Here is a 16,101-nt window from a genome sequence, read left to right on the forward strand (position 1 = left end):
CTCACAGACAAAGGAAGTCTAACCTAATATCACAATAATAATCTTTTAGTGGTGCGTTACAGCACAGAGCAGCACAACAGCAGCAGCATTTGCAGCAGATTTATACAGATGAAACTTTGCAGTGAATCTGCAGAATTGTTCTGCCAGTGCAAAACGTCCCCCCACCTACGGATCTTGAGGTAATGTGACACAGTGAGAGACCTCAACAGATGGTAACAGAGTGAGATGGCAAGGCTGGTAGTTATACACCCCGGGTTGGTTTCTGAGTCCTACAAATAAACATCTTCCTAAAAATACTTTCCACCTTGCTGCACTCCAGCTTCCCTTACTTCCTCCTTTCATCTTTCCCTATCTTTCTCACTCATTTTCTCCATTCAGGTTGAACACTTCCTCTCACAACCATTTTTAAAATACTCCTTTGTACTTGCACGTCGTATATTCTTCTTCTTTTTTTTTTTAATCTCATGCACTAGTGTGTCTTTTGAGTGTAAGACGATATAATAGGCTTTGCACATCCAAGCAATCCCCTCTCTTTAGTCTTCCCAGGGGAATAGGTCATCGTACTCCATTGCTCTTTGCGGCATGTAAAATCTAGCTTAAGGAGCTGATATCAGCCCATAAATATAGACAGTGCATCATTTTTCAATGCAGTGAATAGGAAAGGAAATCCCTGCACCACCTGTTCCCTCTTCTATCCCTGAAATTTCAGTGGAAAAAGCTGCTCACCACTTGACGCAGTAATAAAGTGTTTGTCAACACACAGTGATGCCGAATCTGATACTGGACATTAGAAATAGCGTGTGCATGTTTTGTGTGTCATGCCCATCCACGTGTTTGAATTGTAAATCTTGACATTGGTTTATATTTATCATGAAACAGCTCTTGGTGATTGCTAGCTACAGTAAATGATTCACAGCTTAGTTTGCAACAGGAATTTACTGTAGTTGGAGTTGGTAAAAATGATGTTAGATGTTGCATCTGGTGAACATTGTTGGATAGAAAATGAAAGGACAGAGTGATGAGAGTGATGCATCTCATAGTTTTCTTTACTCAAAGCAACTGTAAAACTTTAAAATTAGTTTGTCAGTGAGATGTCTACAGAGGACAGAAGTAGATGTTTCCTCTCCAAGCCTATTGATGTCTGCCTCACTCAGATACAGGACTAGAGAGTAGTAGTTTAGAGAGGTCTTACTGAAGTACTACTACAAAAACTAGTGATCGTTATAAACCGAATCAGTAGGGTTCAAAGATGAAATCTCACTGCAATGCATTCATAAGACCATCTGTAATAGTAAAAATCTGGCTTTTTGTTACAGAAATGAAATCATATAGAAATCTATATTTTTTTAAATTTACATTATGCATTAAAATAATAATACATACACAATAAACCATATCAAGTTAGTTCAGTAATTCATATTTTCCATTTGACTGTGTGTTTTTTTTTATCTTACATGTAGTGTAAGATGAATGAAGTGGCCAAAACAGTGATCGTCATATTTAAATGTTATAGAGTTATATTCAGTAATGTGATATTTATCTACTCACCTAATGTCCCTTTGTGTGGGCGAGGAGCAATCTAAGGGTGCTGAAAATCAAATCTATTCTCGTTTAATCTAATTTTGCACCTTAACAACTCAGGCAGTAGTGCGGCAGTCATATAGCGTCACTTCCCATCTGCTGTTTTGTGAGACAGACACACTAAAACGCTGGCTCCTCTTAGATGGTGTTGAGGATGTGATTTATATTACAGTTAGCTTTGCAAACAAATGTTTATTTACTTCAACTGAAACGTATGCTTAATATCCCTTCAAGTGCTAGACATTTTTGCCTTCAGACCCTATATATCATGTCTTTTTTTGTACAGACTAACAATTTGTACAATAATGACAATGTAGTTGTTAACAAAATAGTGTAGCCTTGGTAACATGAATGTTTATAGTCATCTTTGTCAGACCTCAGGATGGATGGTGGTCATGGAAATTAAAAATACTTAAATCACACTACCAGTGACGGTGAATATTCATCATAGATTCCCTCCCATCAGTGTCAGGTGATCCCTCACCTGATTTCTGGACCTTTAAACATATTATCATTCAGAAATTTCAGACTTATTGGTTTTAATATTCAACATGTTTTATAGTTTATAGACAATACTAAAGATGGGGAACACTGTGGCTAACTAAAGTTAGGAAATTATTTTAATAAAGCATAAAATCTCACTACAGTAGTGTTTTATATCACTGTCAAGTGAGTTGGACATATACAAATAGATCCTTTAAACTTCAAGAGATACCTTAGGTTTAATTCACGGGGAACTGTGGCAAAATAATGGGATTAATGCGTGCAGTGTGTTGTATCTGTGCTGTGCGATTACATGTAGAGAGTATGTGTTCGATGGTTAAACATAAGTAGAGAGGTGAGAGTGCTTTCAGTCAGATCAAATAGCAGTTTCTATTCCAGAAGCTGTGTCCATGTAGGGAGGCTTCTATAAACTGCTTTAGTGCAGGAGCAGGAGCCCTGGGAGGCCACAGGCTGAGGAGTATGTGTGTATGCGTGTAAATGTGTGTTTTACATAGTTTTCATAAACTTTAATTATTGTATTATAAATGTGTCTTTCTGGCTGGTTTTGCAGGTGACGTCTTATGAGAAGTGGGATGCAGTTAGAAGAAAGACAAGTTCTTGTAGAGTGTTGTAATGGTGAAAGTAGACACATGATACAGCAGTGGTATAAGAATCCACACGGGTGAAATAGAAATGATGATTGATGGTCTGTGAGAACAGCCATCATGATTTGATCAGAGCAATCCTGTGGGTCTGAAAATAGAATAAAAGGTTGGATTAGTTAGAGAAAATTGCCTGATTGACAGTGGTGTTGCTGTACTTCCATTAGAGTTAGGTTTTCACTTTTGTGTTAGTTCAGTCGGGTTTGTTTGGACAAAGTCTAAAAATTAAAGCATTGTTATATTTAACACATTAATCTGTTTGAAATGATGCAGTACTAAGCTGCTACCAAGTGTTAGCCAGAATTATTTGTCAGGCTCGATGCTAGTGTTGAAAATTGAGTCTTGTGTTTATGAGGAAGCAAAAAGCCACAAGCTGCCAAAACTGTGACCTCAGTAACAAATGACACACAGAGGATACGTGGCCGAACACCTGCGAAATGTCACCTCAGGTTCTAATGGTGCCAGACTCAAATGCTGCATTTATGTCAGTCGTTCAGCTTCTTGTTGTAATGAGACAAATGCAACTTTATGAAAAGTTAACTGAGCTCATAATGTTGGTTCTGATTGCAATCTGCATGCTATGGATATTTATAGGTAGGTGGTAGCAGGAGTTACAGTCATCAGCTGGAGGTCTGCTGAGATGATGGGTCTCCTATAATAGGACTGAGGTCATGACAGTATCATTATGTAGTTTATAATGGCCTCAAAATCTGCACTTACAAAGTATTCTGTCAGAGCATTGCTAGCTCCAGTTAAAATATAATGTGAGCAGAATATCGCAATCTTTTTTCTTTATCTATTGTAGATTATAGATAACAGGAATTAGACTTGTCACTGTCATGTTTAAAAGCATGTCTGTGTTGTGAATGCCTGCACGTGTGCGCACACAAAACCTAAGCTGTTTCATGCAAAGTGAAAGATGCGTATTAGTTCTTACATTGGGCTAATTACAGCAACAGCTTTGTGCTTTCAGCAGAGGCTAACTGAAGAGTTTAGTTTCTAAATGATGAACCGTACAGCAGCAGTCACGTCAGGTCAATCTAGATCTACTTCACTTTCACTACCTACAAATAAAACAAAATCAGAGTTGTAAGAACATCTGACTAAAGCATTGAATTACCATTTTGTAGTCCTCCAACGGAGACTGACAGAATCACAAGGTCGACAGTAATTTGCTCTTTGGCTAAATGAAAGCTAGGTTTCATTTACTGTAGACTATGTGTGAAATTGTCTTAGATCAATTTCTCACATAGATCCTCATGGTCAGAGATAATTTTAAGATGGAATTAGCAGGCTCTATGCCTGCACAGTTTGCCTCTTATTTCAAGGAAAGCCTACTAAATTTAGGCACAACCCACCCCCTCCACCTTCTACCCCAACCTGTCCTCCGTCTCATGCCAGCCGCATACATCAGTCATAAATCCTCCACAATCACCTACACCAATTTATCTTCCTGGTCGTCAGTCTAGTGCTCATTAAACAACAATAGACTCAGCATGCTGTTACCACCAACAAAGAACCTGGGCACTAACCTTTATTCTCCACCATCAGTCAATTAATCTCTTGACTTGTATGACAAGAGAGAGACTGAGGGCTGTATTAAAATGAACAATGAAAGATAAAGTTGTTCTATCACATGTAGTTGTATGTGCAGTGCAAGTATAAAACTATAACATGTCCTTAAGCATACCAGTATGTCAGAAAATGTTTAGTGTAACTGTAAGCTTACTTAAAAATCTGAATTATAAATATCCCTCCTTTTATGTTCAGGTCTAATACCCTGAATGTAATTCATCAACACTACCAGACAATGTTTTTCCTAAATGGAGCTCCACAATATCCTCTGTGAACTGAAATTAAATCAATACAAGATGCCAGTTCTTTCACCAGTAATTTTTCTCTAAATAATTGCCAAAGCCTTCACTGCCCTGTTCTTCCTGTTTTGTTTTGTTTCTTTTGTCATTTTACCATAGTAAAATCCCAAAATGTGAAAAATGTGCAACTGTGTTCCTGCAGTTTGAGTCCTGTCAGCATGTTTGCTACTGCTGTGCAGATGTGCACACATACACACACTCGGACACCGCTTGAGGGTCATATTGTTCAGTTTCGGCTGGCAGCATCATTCTGGTAGCACATCAACCTGAGAGCATGTGGCAGTGGAACGCGGTGTAAAGCAGAGCAGGACCCAGTGTTTCTCCACCCTGAGCCCAAGCAATTAATATGACGATGCAGACAGATGGCTGTGTCAAAACAAGTGATTGACTGAACCAGGTTAGCCATCCGTTCCCTCGGGTAGTTCAGAAAATCAGCCTCAGGCAGGAAATAAATGAAGTACCTGACTTGTAGATAATGTGGTGCAGGATTGTCAGGACTGTATTTCCATGTGGCACCAGCCGTTTTCTTTCTTAAAGAACAGTGACACTCCTGTGCGTGTTTGTGCAACTTGTTATGCTTGCTCGTGTGCTGTGAATCAATCAGATGAGTTTATCTTTTTAGTTAAAATTCTACTGCAGTTGAGTTTATCTTGCAGGGATATCTGATGTGCAAATACAGCTTGACATTGCGCATATATTTGTACAAAAATCATTTTAAACATTAGCATTGTTCTCACTGTGTTGGTGGGTGGAGGACTGTTGTTTCATCACCTGCTCCACCTGTTCTCTCACCAGCTAAAATCCCCTGTGCCTACAGTATATCTCACTGGCATCTGGCGCGTAGTTGACAGACACATACACACACTCCATGACTGGAAGAGGGGTCCTAGGCCTTTTATCCTCTAAACACGGACCTAAATCCCTGGGTTTGGACTCAGGCCTTGCAGTGGTGTCCCTGTTGTCAGCAGAGTCGCTGGGATAGGAGGCTGTTAATCTTTTATAGAGAAGAAGTGGAAAAGAAGGCTGACAAAATGATGTTTGCTTTTGAGAAAATCTTAATTATTACATTTTTCATCTGTCAATTTTGTATCAGAAATGTCAGGTAATAATGAACAATTGCAGTTAAAATATTGTTCATTTTACTATAATTTGACATTTAAAAATTCAGAACCAGTAATCTTTGCATCTATGTTTAGGTATTTTGTTTAAAAAATGACTAGTTGCATGTCAATTTATTTTCTCTTCTTTTTTTTTTTTTTTTTTTTTATCCATTGAGTAATGTTACAGCTCTACACAAAATGTGAATGGCATTTAGAATCCCTCTTTATAACCTTTTGAGATCTATATCTGTACCAGTTCATCAGAAATGCAATTTAAGTCAGAGGTTTGCTCCATGTCAAAGCTTTTGACTTGCAACTGCCCCTTCTTAGATAATTTAGTTTAATACTTACATAATTTAAATTATTTAGTCAAAATTCAGTTTTGTGTAGCAGAAAAGTTCGTCTTTCTTATTTTTTCTCTTTTGATTTCTTGCCTCCAGGCTGGAAACCGCTGACTTGAGTTGACTCACTTTTTTAAAAGAAAGCCATGATGCACTTAAGCTCCAGTGCATGGCCATAATGTTTCAGTTCATATGAACGTGATCAGTTTCATATTCCATTGTAGTTATTTATTCTACTGTTTTTATTGGGGGAAATTGATTGTAAGAATAAACAGCTAATTATCTGTGGCTAAAGGCTGCAGACGTGATGTCTACAAATCTGTTTGTAGAGTAAGAGAGGGAGCTGATGGGGCGTTACAATAGTATGTGTAATAGCTATTCAGGTGTTGTAGGGGGATTAGAGGTGAGTCCATGGGGCAGGAGAGTTCAGGTCAGCCTGTTAGGTCGATGTAGGAGGGGTTGGGGGAGGGGTCCACAATTGGCTCTTATGTCATTTTCCCAAATGGAGGTGGGGGTCAGGGTTATTTAAAGCCCACAAGGGGAAGAGGAATTGAGTGGGAGAGAGAGAGGGGGGCTGGTGGGAGTTGGGGGGGGCTCCTAAATGTCGACTACACCTGTTGAGTGTTGTAACTCATCTCCCCTCCCCCTCCACCATGGTTCTGTCACTTTGCCGGCTGTTGAAACTAAATAGAGCAATTCAGGACAATTGTTTACACGAGACTCCTGACGCAAGAAAGTGACGTCAGTGGTCACTGGTCTGTGGAGGGTAGGGATTTAGCACCTGGTCAGATACTCTGAAATTAAGGTGTTGACTCAGCAGTAGTACTAAAGGAGAAGGCTGAATTGTGTATTTATTTATTTTTATTTATTTATTTTTTAAATTCATATTGTCATGGTGTTAAAATCCTTGTACTGTCACAGTTTTATGTAAATCACCTGTGAACATGACAGAATCTAAAATTCGCCACTAAGTTGTCGTTTTTTCCTTGTGACAAGTAAAGGCTGTAATTGTACAAAAAGTCACATACACAGCAAACTTTGCAGTTTTTATAAGTGCTGTGTTTTTTATTGACACTTGCTCTGGGATGACAAGTGTTGATGGGAGTGTTGTTTGTCCACTCAGAGCTGATATGGCTCGAGGGTGACTGTTCGAATCTGTCACAAGGGATGTTATATTTTTTTAACATTCAGTTTGAGTTTGAGTTTTTAAGTGATGTGACAAGCACAGTTCAAGAGTAGAGCTCAGCAGTGGAGCAGTTTCAGTCCATCAGCGCCGACAGATGAGCAAATTATGTTCTTTTCCTCCACTCGGTTATTTGCTGACAGCTTGTTACATTTCTTCCACTGGCAGTCAGGTACATGCAGTTCATATCATCCTACTCATATTTTTCAGACTGGCCATTGACAATGGGAAGCTAAACAGCCAGCCAACAATGTTAATGAGTGCAATTTTCATTATTTAGAGTAAGCATTTTTTAAGCAGAAGTTGATGGAGTTTATAAAATATTATTCAAACCATGCGAAATCAGGCCACATGAGGAAACTAGGAAAAAGCCCCAAGAAGTAAAAAGGGGAAACAAATCTTAATTGTTAAATATCTAATGACATACAATTGCAGACGTGCAGGGATCACCTTCTGTTCATGTTTATTATAATTAATGACCTGTGGTCTGTTGATATTCGGTACAGGTTTTTATTATGGGAAAAGGGTGCACATTACCTTCTTTGTGTAAACCCCTATTACAGTCAGACAGGTGGACAGCAGTAGCTGTGATCCAAAATTAGGGGGCTGTTATTTTTGATGGTGTTGTGTTTTGCTTTAAAACTATAACTTAAGATAATTTAGGTTTAAGATTAAAATGTTTTGAAAGTAGGTTTATGCATTTTTTTTATACTCACTGCATTTAAAATAACACAGCTTCCTGTGAATGTATTTTAGACCTTACTTATGCCAAATTTGAGCATGCATCACAAACACAGTGACCTTTATAAACAAAAGAGCACAGTGTTTTTATGTGCAGCTATTATTGTGTGCACTGTGACTGCATGTGAGTGGGCTGTAATTTGTTTGTGTGGCATGTGTGGATGTTATGTGTGAGAGTCGGGGACATGACTGCTGAACAGCTGTGTGACAAAGGTAACTGTAGGAGACAGGTGTGAATGGAGTCAGACATGTCAAGCTTGCAGGCAGACTATATTTATACCTGTTGTGAAATGTAAATACCTATCTTACATTAAGATCAGACTTATAATAAATGCTGTATGGATGCAGGCTACATGTTGATATAAACCTTTCAGATTTACAGTACTTTTTAAAATAATTAATCAAAAATGAAGTAAATAGGCTTGAAAGAAGAGTTTGGAGGCTCAAAAACAAAACAAGACAAAGCAAACACAACAGTAAAAACAAGCTGAAGAGAGTGAATAAAAATAAAAAGTATTTTCTTTTCCTCATAAGGACTATGTCAGGACCTTTATTTCAACTAAGTGCACTTGATAGAATGAGGTTATGGGCTTAATGTTCAAAGCTGCAATAAAAGTGTGCTGTCTTACTCCATTATGAGCTCACATATGATTCTCAAGCATACTTGTTTACAATAACATTGGATTCATAAGATGGATCACATTACATTAATAACAACGATGCCTGTATCCAGTGACCTTTTTGAAAGTTATGCTTATGGTTTTCTGATTGTTATACTGCACCCTACACTTTGTAGAAAGGCCATCACCCTGTGAGTTTATTTCTTAATGAAGGTCAGAGACGGAGAAATAGAAATCTGAATTGTAAAGCACACCTTTGCCTTGCTGACCAAGTCCCATCATTAGCCACATCTAGTTTGTGTGTGTGTGTGATTTGTTGGTCTGGCACCACAGAGAGCAAGAGGCACACACTGTACCTGTAACATGGGCCATGTGGTGTCTACATACTCTATTGTCATGTCATAGGTAAATAATAATAATAATAATAATAATAATACATTTATTTATAGAGCAGTATGGTTACAATTTATGTCTCTGATGGCTGATGTGACTTTATAATCAAAGAGTCTTAATGTGTTTTTCAGACTAGGGCAAAAATCATTTCAATTTCCAGCAACTTTCCTGGTTTCAATTCAAAGTCAGTAGAAGTTTTCCCACAAATGAGAACTAGATAAAACAAGAAAGATAGAAAAAAATATATTGACTATTTATATTTTACAGATTAATGGTAGTATTCATAGTAGTATTCAGTATATAGAGTTTTCTACAGAGGCATCCTTTGGGCACGTTGTAGAAAAAATATCTCCGCTGCCTACTTCAGTAATTTACTGTATTTATTTTGTAATAATTTCAGTGCAGTAATTCTGTAAATCTTTTATTTATCATTTCTCTATATATTGTCCCAACGTGGTTTTGAGACAGTGACATTTAACATGACCTAAAACGTGACAGCACTGAAGGACACAATCTCTTAAGTTATGGGTCTTTAGAAGAAGTCCATTGTGCATCTTTCCACCCAAAGATATTAGCTTGTACTGTAACCAAACTACATCAGGGCTTTGCTGAAACAGAAGTGCACATGATGGATAGGTCCGTCCAGAAAATGTATCTTACTCATGGTCTCCCCTGTGAGACCGGCAGCTCTGTGGTTGCATCAGCTGTGATGGACAGCCAAACTAGTCGACATTATTGCAAGCTCTGAGCCTGCTGTGTGTGTGTGTGTGTTTGTGTAGATACTGATGTATATGTGTGTTTCAGCTGTATTGAGGAGGGTCAGCAGCCCTGATTCCTCTTGGGAGAGCATAGTTATGAGAGGCATTCAGCTGGACTACTGTGACCTCATTTTACAAGAAAGACCTGTAAAATGGTTCCAGCCAAGCTGAGCCAGGCCAGACTGACAGGTGTGGACAGACGGACGAGAGGAGGGAGGGGGGTGATGCCGGATAGGAGGGTGACTTCATGCTAGTAGACTCTGTAGGCCACCACAGGCATTAAAACAACCCCATGGGATAATGAGATAATGGCGCATTACAGATGCAGAGGACTAGAAATAATAGGGCTGACTGTCACAGGTATGACAGATAATTGTTTTTTATCCTCCTGTGCTCTGTTAAGCACTTTGGATTTAATGAATTTGGGATTATGTTTTTATTTCCAGCCTTTACATTACATTTATTACAGTAGGTTAAGTGAATCCTTGATTTCAATTACCACCAGTTTAGTTTGTAACAGCTCCTCTTTGATGTTGGTGAGGTGTCACCGCTCTCATCTTTCCTACACGTTCTCAAGTTTATTATTTTATATCTTGTCATTTTCCTCAATCCATTCCTCCGTCTCCTCCTCCTGTCTCCGTCTTGGATGCTTACACTTCACCTCAGGAATTCTGCCTTCTCAGCTGTCCGCTGGTATCTCATAGCAACCTGATTTAGCCTCTGCTGGCACCTCCGCCTTCTCGCACTCCTCCACTCTTCGGTCTTTTCTCCTCTCTAATTTAGCCCCCCTACTCCTGCTCTTTTGGCCATCTTCCACCTCCTTCCTCCTTTATGCACCTTCTCGTCGCCTCTCCGGCTAAATTTGGTCATGCATGGCAAAGAAGACGAACACCTGCTAGGACCCCGGCTGGTTGGACAGGCGGCCTCTTCTCCTCTCCAGTCCCTTACATCAAATTACACCAGGGCCTGGGCATTCCTGTCGCTTCTCACTTCTCTACTTCACTGCCTCCCTCTCAGCGTCTTTCTATTTAGCCTTCAAATTAAGAAATTCAAATTGAATGGAATAAAGTTTCACATGCTTCTTTGTAAGTTTGTAAAGGAAAATGCAAATTGGCATGTCCCCATTACTTAGTAGTGAAAGATATTTTCAGATCCCTACTAACATCTGACGTGTTTAACGTAAATGAAAATGTCTCAAATCTACATGCTAACTGCTACTGTCACATATGCTGGTTGAATAAAACGTTCATTAAATTTAATTTCCTTTAAAATGTAGTGGAAGCACTAAAGTAATAGACAAACAGAATACATTGTGCAAATACTTACCAGTGGCACTGCACTTCTAATGTTATTATAAATAAGGTGAGACAATATTGGATATCATATTAGCACCTGTGTCTGTTGTGGTCAAGTCAAAAGTTAAATTACAAATGACTACCAGTGTTTTGAAAAGCCTATGATGACGTTCTTCTGAGTGCTTATTATGTTAAACCAACAGTAAAAAAAAATCAGTTTGCAGAAAATCAGCAAAGCTGAGAAACGGTAACAAGGTACAGTGTAGTTTGAAGATGTCTTTAAATGATGAATTGATTAGAGTAGTTGGTTATTAATTGTCCGTCAACTGAATGGATAGTTTTAACTTGAGTGAAATACAGTGTATGACTCCCTGCTCTGTGCACTTTTTCCTTCCACTAACTCTACTTTCTCTCTTCTGTCAGTCACTGATGTGGTTTTCTCTCCTTCCTCCCTCGCATTGTCAGATGTACCAGTGTCTTTTTCTTTCCAACCCTGTGTCACTGTCTCTTCTGTCTGTCTCTGGCACTTTCCTTCTCTGTCCATCCATGTAGCTCTATAGTCACACTCGAGTGCAGATGTCAGATATTGAAGTACTCCTGGATATAAACATACACCTACATACAGTTAATGGACATACATTTTCATTTCCAGACTGTTTAATGTACTGTGCTCTAATGGAGCATTTATGCTGTCACTGAACACAAACCTGCTTCATTGCTAATTTATACATTTCTCTCTCTCCGTGTCTCTGCTCAGTCTCTCTCGTCACTCTGCCCACACTATCATCTGTAGTTAGTTATTCAGCTCATGTACTTATTCTGCTTCAACGCCCACACATGTTCCAAACCCTGGCAAAGCTTTGGCTCTGCAGTAGAAGCCCTCAAACACATGCACATCCCATATTCACATTTGAGGCTAAACACCATGAAATCCTCTCAAAATACCATTCACCGATTGATTGAATACCCTGATGGAACCGATTGTATTGTCCCCGACAAACTACTGGCGCCATTAGGCAATTTAACTGACGGACCCAAAGCAAGCACTCAGTGGCTGAGAGCCATTTACATCACCATCTGCATTCTGCCCATTATGCACAGCAACATCAACTAATGAGCAGTTGGGTTTCAGATATGGGAGATCTGGTTTCTCAAAGACACAGCACCTACTAATAAAAAACAAACATGGGACGTTACTTTGACTCAGGGACTCGAACACAAGTACTTGGATCACCAGATTTAGGCAGTAAATGATGATTCTGCAATTTTTTTTTGTTACACCAGACTAAACCAAATTTCTACTAATAACTTAATTTTGTGGTTAATTTTTTAATGGCTTCTTCTTGACACATTGTAAAATTGAATGCACTTTTCCTGGAGTAAAATTCAATTAAGTGCCAGGATGTACATTATAATTTATATGGGTGTACATGAATACACTGATGAATATGGTGACATAAGTGGCAGTAAGTTTGTTTTACTTTTGTTACCAAAAATGTGAATTTAATATAAATGTGAAACAGAAAAAAGGTTAACAATTTATTTTCTCTAATAAGTCCTATATCAATTTGTTTTCCACCCCTGTGGGGGTTGCCAGTGGATCATGGTCCATACATTTATTTAGCACAGGTTTCCCAAACGTCACGCCACGTTCAGTGGCTGGGGTCTTTAATTTCACTACCTATTAAAGAACTAATTGTTTCAGTACCACACATGATAAACATCACACCTCTGTAACTAATAAGGCGAATGGTTTCTGTGAAATAATATAAATGATTTTCCAAAATAACAATAAACCAGAGGTTGCTTCCACCTTGTTCAGGGCTGTTGACTCAACAGTGGCTGTCAAGCTGATATGTCACTGTACATCTCTGCACTTTCAGCGTCAGCAGCCAGAATCATAACAGAATCACAAACTGGGGTGGACAGCTGACCCTGCGCTCAACAGGAACGCTGTGTGTACGAATGTGTAGTTGTTACAGGATTTTTTTTCTTGTATGTATAATAGGTGAAGTTATGATGCCTGCTGTCACTGTCTGTGAATGTGCTTGTCACACTGTCAGACAGGTGACAGTGTAACCCTTTTCCATCTCTCCCTCTCAGACCTTCACAGCTTGGTGTAACTCCCACTTGAGGAAGGCTGGGACACAGATTGAGAACATTGAAGAGGATTTCAGAAATGGCCTCAAACTCATGCTGCTGCTGGAGGTCATATCAGGTGCATCTCATCAACACACTCATCAACTGTGTGCATCTATGATATAATACTGTTGGCAAACTCTTTAGAATTAGAAAAGATCAAGTTTTCACTGTTTTCTTTGTAGAGAAAAGTAACTAACTCTGTCAGCAAATACATGTCATGATCCCTTTAAAAGACCTAATGAGACGAGGAGCAGCCTTTCATCATAGCTCTCTCCTCAGGCATCTCATGTATCTTGTCCCATCATGATTTAGCCACAACCCTGTTAAAGGTAACACCACTAACCAACACTAGTGATTTAGGAAAAATTATTTGAAAGTAAAAATAAACTGTATAAAAACTGATTTAAAAGCTGTTTTTTATAGGGTACTATAAACAACAGTACTAGACAGGTTAACAGACCATATACAGTGACAAGAAAAGTATGTGAACCTTTTGGAATTTCATGGTTTTCTGCATTAATTTGTCATGAAATGTGATCTGATCTTCATCTACTGTAAGTCAAGAGTATTTACATATATAAAGTGCCAATAACAAAAATTCTGATCAGATGATGTCTTTATTGAGAACAGATATAAAAACCTCACAGCAACCTCTAGAGCTAGACTAGAGCTACTTCGACTAACTCTAAATTGTAATAGTTTGCTAACTAGTTATTAATTAAAGGGTTCACATACTTTTTCTAGGTGGTTATATTGGTTCTCAATAGATATAAAAGATTAGAATTTCTTTTGTGTTATTATTTTATGCACATTATATTTGTTAGTACTCTTAAGTGATCAAATCAGATTTTATGACAAATTAATGCAGAAAATCATCACATACTTTTTTTTGCCACCGTATGTCTATATATATATATATATATATATATAGCATTTTTTGTTTTTGTCCAAAATCTGAATAGATTTAATGCTGAGGCATATAAAACAGAGGAGATCAGCAAACATTCATATTTGAGAAGCTAGAATCAGAAAATTACATTTTAGCTTGAAGATTAACAATAGTTGACGTTTTTGTTTTTTTGTTTATTGAGTTTTCGTTTCAACTTAGCAAATATTTTTGTCTTTCAGGCGAGAGGCTGCCCAAACCCGACAAAGGCAAGATGCGTTTCCACAAGATTGCCAACGTGAATAAAGCTCTAGACTTCATCTGCAGCAAGGGTGTCAAGCTGGTGTCTATTGGTGCTGAGGGTGAGAGGCCCGTTTTGACTAATCGTCCTCACATCATTTTCCCCTTGTACTACCTGCTTTTTTTTCTCCTTTAATTATTATACGAAGGTGACACAACATTTGCATTTCTTGGACCTATTTTTGAGTGCCAGATGGCTGGCGAAGTTCATAGCAACAAGAGAATTCAGATGAGTTGGCAGTGACAGGAAGGTAAACTACAGATGATCCAACTGGGAACAAACATGAGGAATTGGCTGCAATACACAAGTGTTAATTTATTCCAAAATATAATGTATTCAAGGTCACCATATATATATTTGACACTGCACTTAATTAAATTGTGTAAAAAATACCCCCAGATTTTAGTCTAGAAATATGTCAGTTGCCTTAATATGTGTGTGTTTGATTTTTTGTTTGTGTGCATGCAGAAATTGTTGACGGCAACGTGAAGATGACCCTTGGTATGATCTGGACCATCATCCTGCGCTTCGCCATCCAGGACATCTCTGTGGAAGGTGTGTTTGTATATACTATTAGAAATACAGAATGTCCAACAGAACAGTCCAACACCCCATGTAAAACATTTTTGCATATTTTTTATGAATTAAAAAAAAAGATGAAAAAGTGTTAATTGGTTTTACATGTGCTGGTAAGTGGATTATGTTACTTTAAGGCTATCAGCAAGTCTTAAAGTTTAAAAAGCACTGAAGTAACTTTCTGTCAGATGTTGCACTTACAAATTGAAAGAGGGATTGTTTTGACAGTGGAGCCTTCACAGCTACTACTGTAGCAGCAGGAGCTGTGAAGATCATTACGTCAGAATGGCAAGTCGATTTTGGCAAAGAAATGGTAGAGAAGTAATTTTTAATTTGTCAATTCCTTTTAGATGTCAGTGTACTGCACAGAGATTTGCTTCACGTGTGTGTATGTGTGTGTGTGCAGTTATTCAATTCATTTCAACAAATTTCCCTGAACATTGTCTGTATTTCATGTCTTTCGCATCGTCAGGAGGGTCAAGTCACAATAACTTCCTGTTTATACAGACTAAGACTTTGCTCACCCTGTCCTTACTTATGCTCCAACCCTCACCTTTAAGTCATCTTCTTTAACTCTCCTTTTATTGCCACTGCTCTTTATTATCTTCTCCTGACATACAGCCACAAACCTCCTTCTGACCTCTCATAACAAACCTTTTCTCTACTGGTGCAGGAAAGTGTCTTTAAAAAAACAGCTGTACAAGCTTGTATCTATACACAAAGGTTGCTAATTGTAAGGAGAAAAACATATCTACTACAGCTACAGTCAAATTTTATTAACCATTTTGTATCTTTCAAGATTTAGCTTCGAGGGTTTATATCCACTTTTCATCATTTACATCTCTCTCGTCTTCCTATGATGCTTTACACTTTATTAATCAAACCCATCACTGTCTCCTTTTCCATCCAACATCTTTCATCCTCTTTCTCCCATCATCTCATCATCTCCCTCCCTCCTGTTTTACAGAGACCTCTGCTAAGGAGGGTCTGCTGCTGTGGTGCCAGAGGAAGACTGCCCCCTACAGGAATGTCAATGTGCAGAACTTCCACATCAGGTAGATCGACTACTCCGAACTGTGGCGTTAAGAGCAAACTGCAACCATTTAGGTTTTTGCTCTCCCTTAATTTAATGTTTTACTCTGTTTCTGCGTCTCTTCCAAATATA

At 38.4% G+C, this 16,101-nt stretch overlaps 1 protein-coding gene across 3 annotated transcripts in view; it reads left to right on the forward strand.

Moving 5' to 3' along the window:
- actn3b (actinin alpha 3b) overlaps positions 1-16,101 on the forward strand; it is a 32,937-nt gene that overhangs the window by 6,644 nt on the left and 10,192 nt on the right. For 2 of the 3 annotated variants that reach the window (XM_026353122.1, XM_026353121.1), the window contains exons 3-6: positions 13,135-13,249; positions 14,302-14,421; positions 14,829-14,915; positions 15,904-15,991. In XM_026353122.1, the coding sequence (XP_026208907.1) occupies positions 13,135-13,249; positions 14,302-14,421; positions 14,829-14,915; positions 15,904-15,991 (410 nt within the window). Of the gene's footprint in view, positions 1-13,134; positions 13,250-14,301; positions 14,422-14,828; positions 14,916-15,903; positions 15,992-16,101 lie in introns of those variants that run through there. The other variant, XM_026353123.1, reaches the window with a different exon arrangement.

Source organism: Anabas testudineus, chromosome 18, assembly GCF_900324465.2.
Source record: "Anabas testudineus chromosome 18, fAnaTes1.2, whole genome shotgun sequence".
Classification (NCBI taxonomy): Eukaryota; Metazoa; Chordata; class Actinopteri; order Anabantiformes; family Anabantidae; genus Anabas; species Anabas testudineus.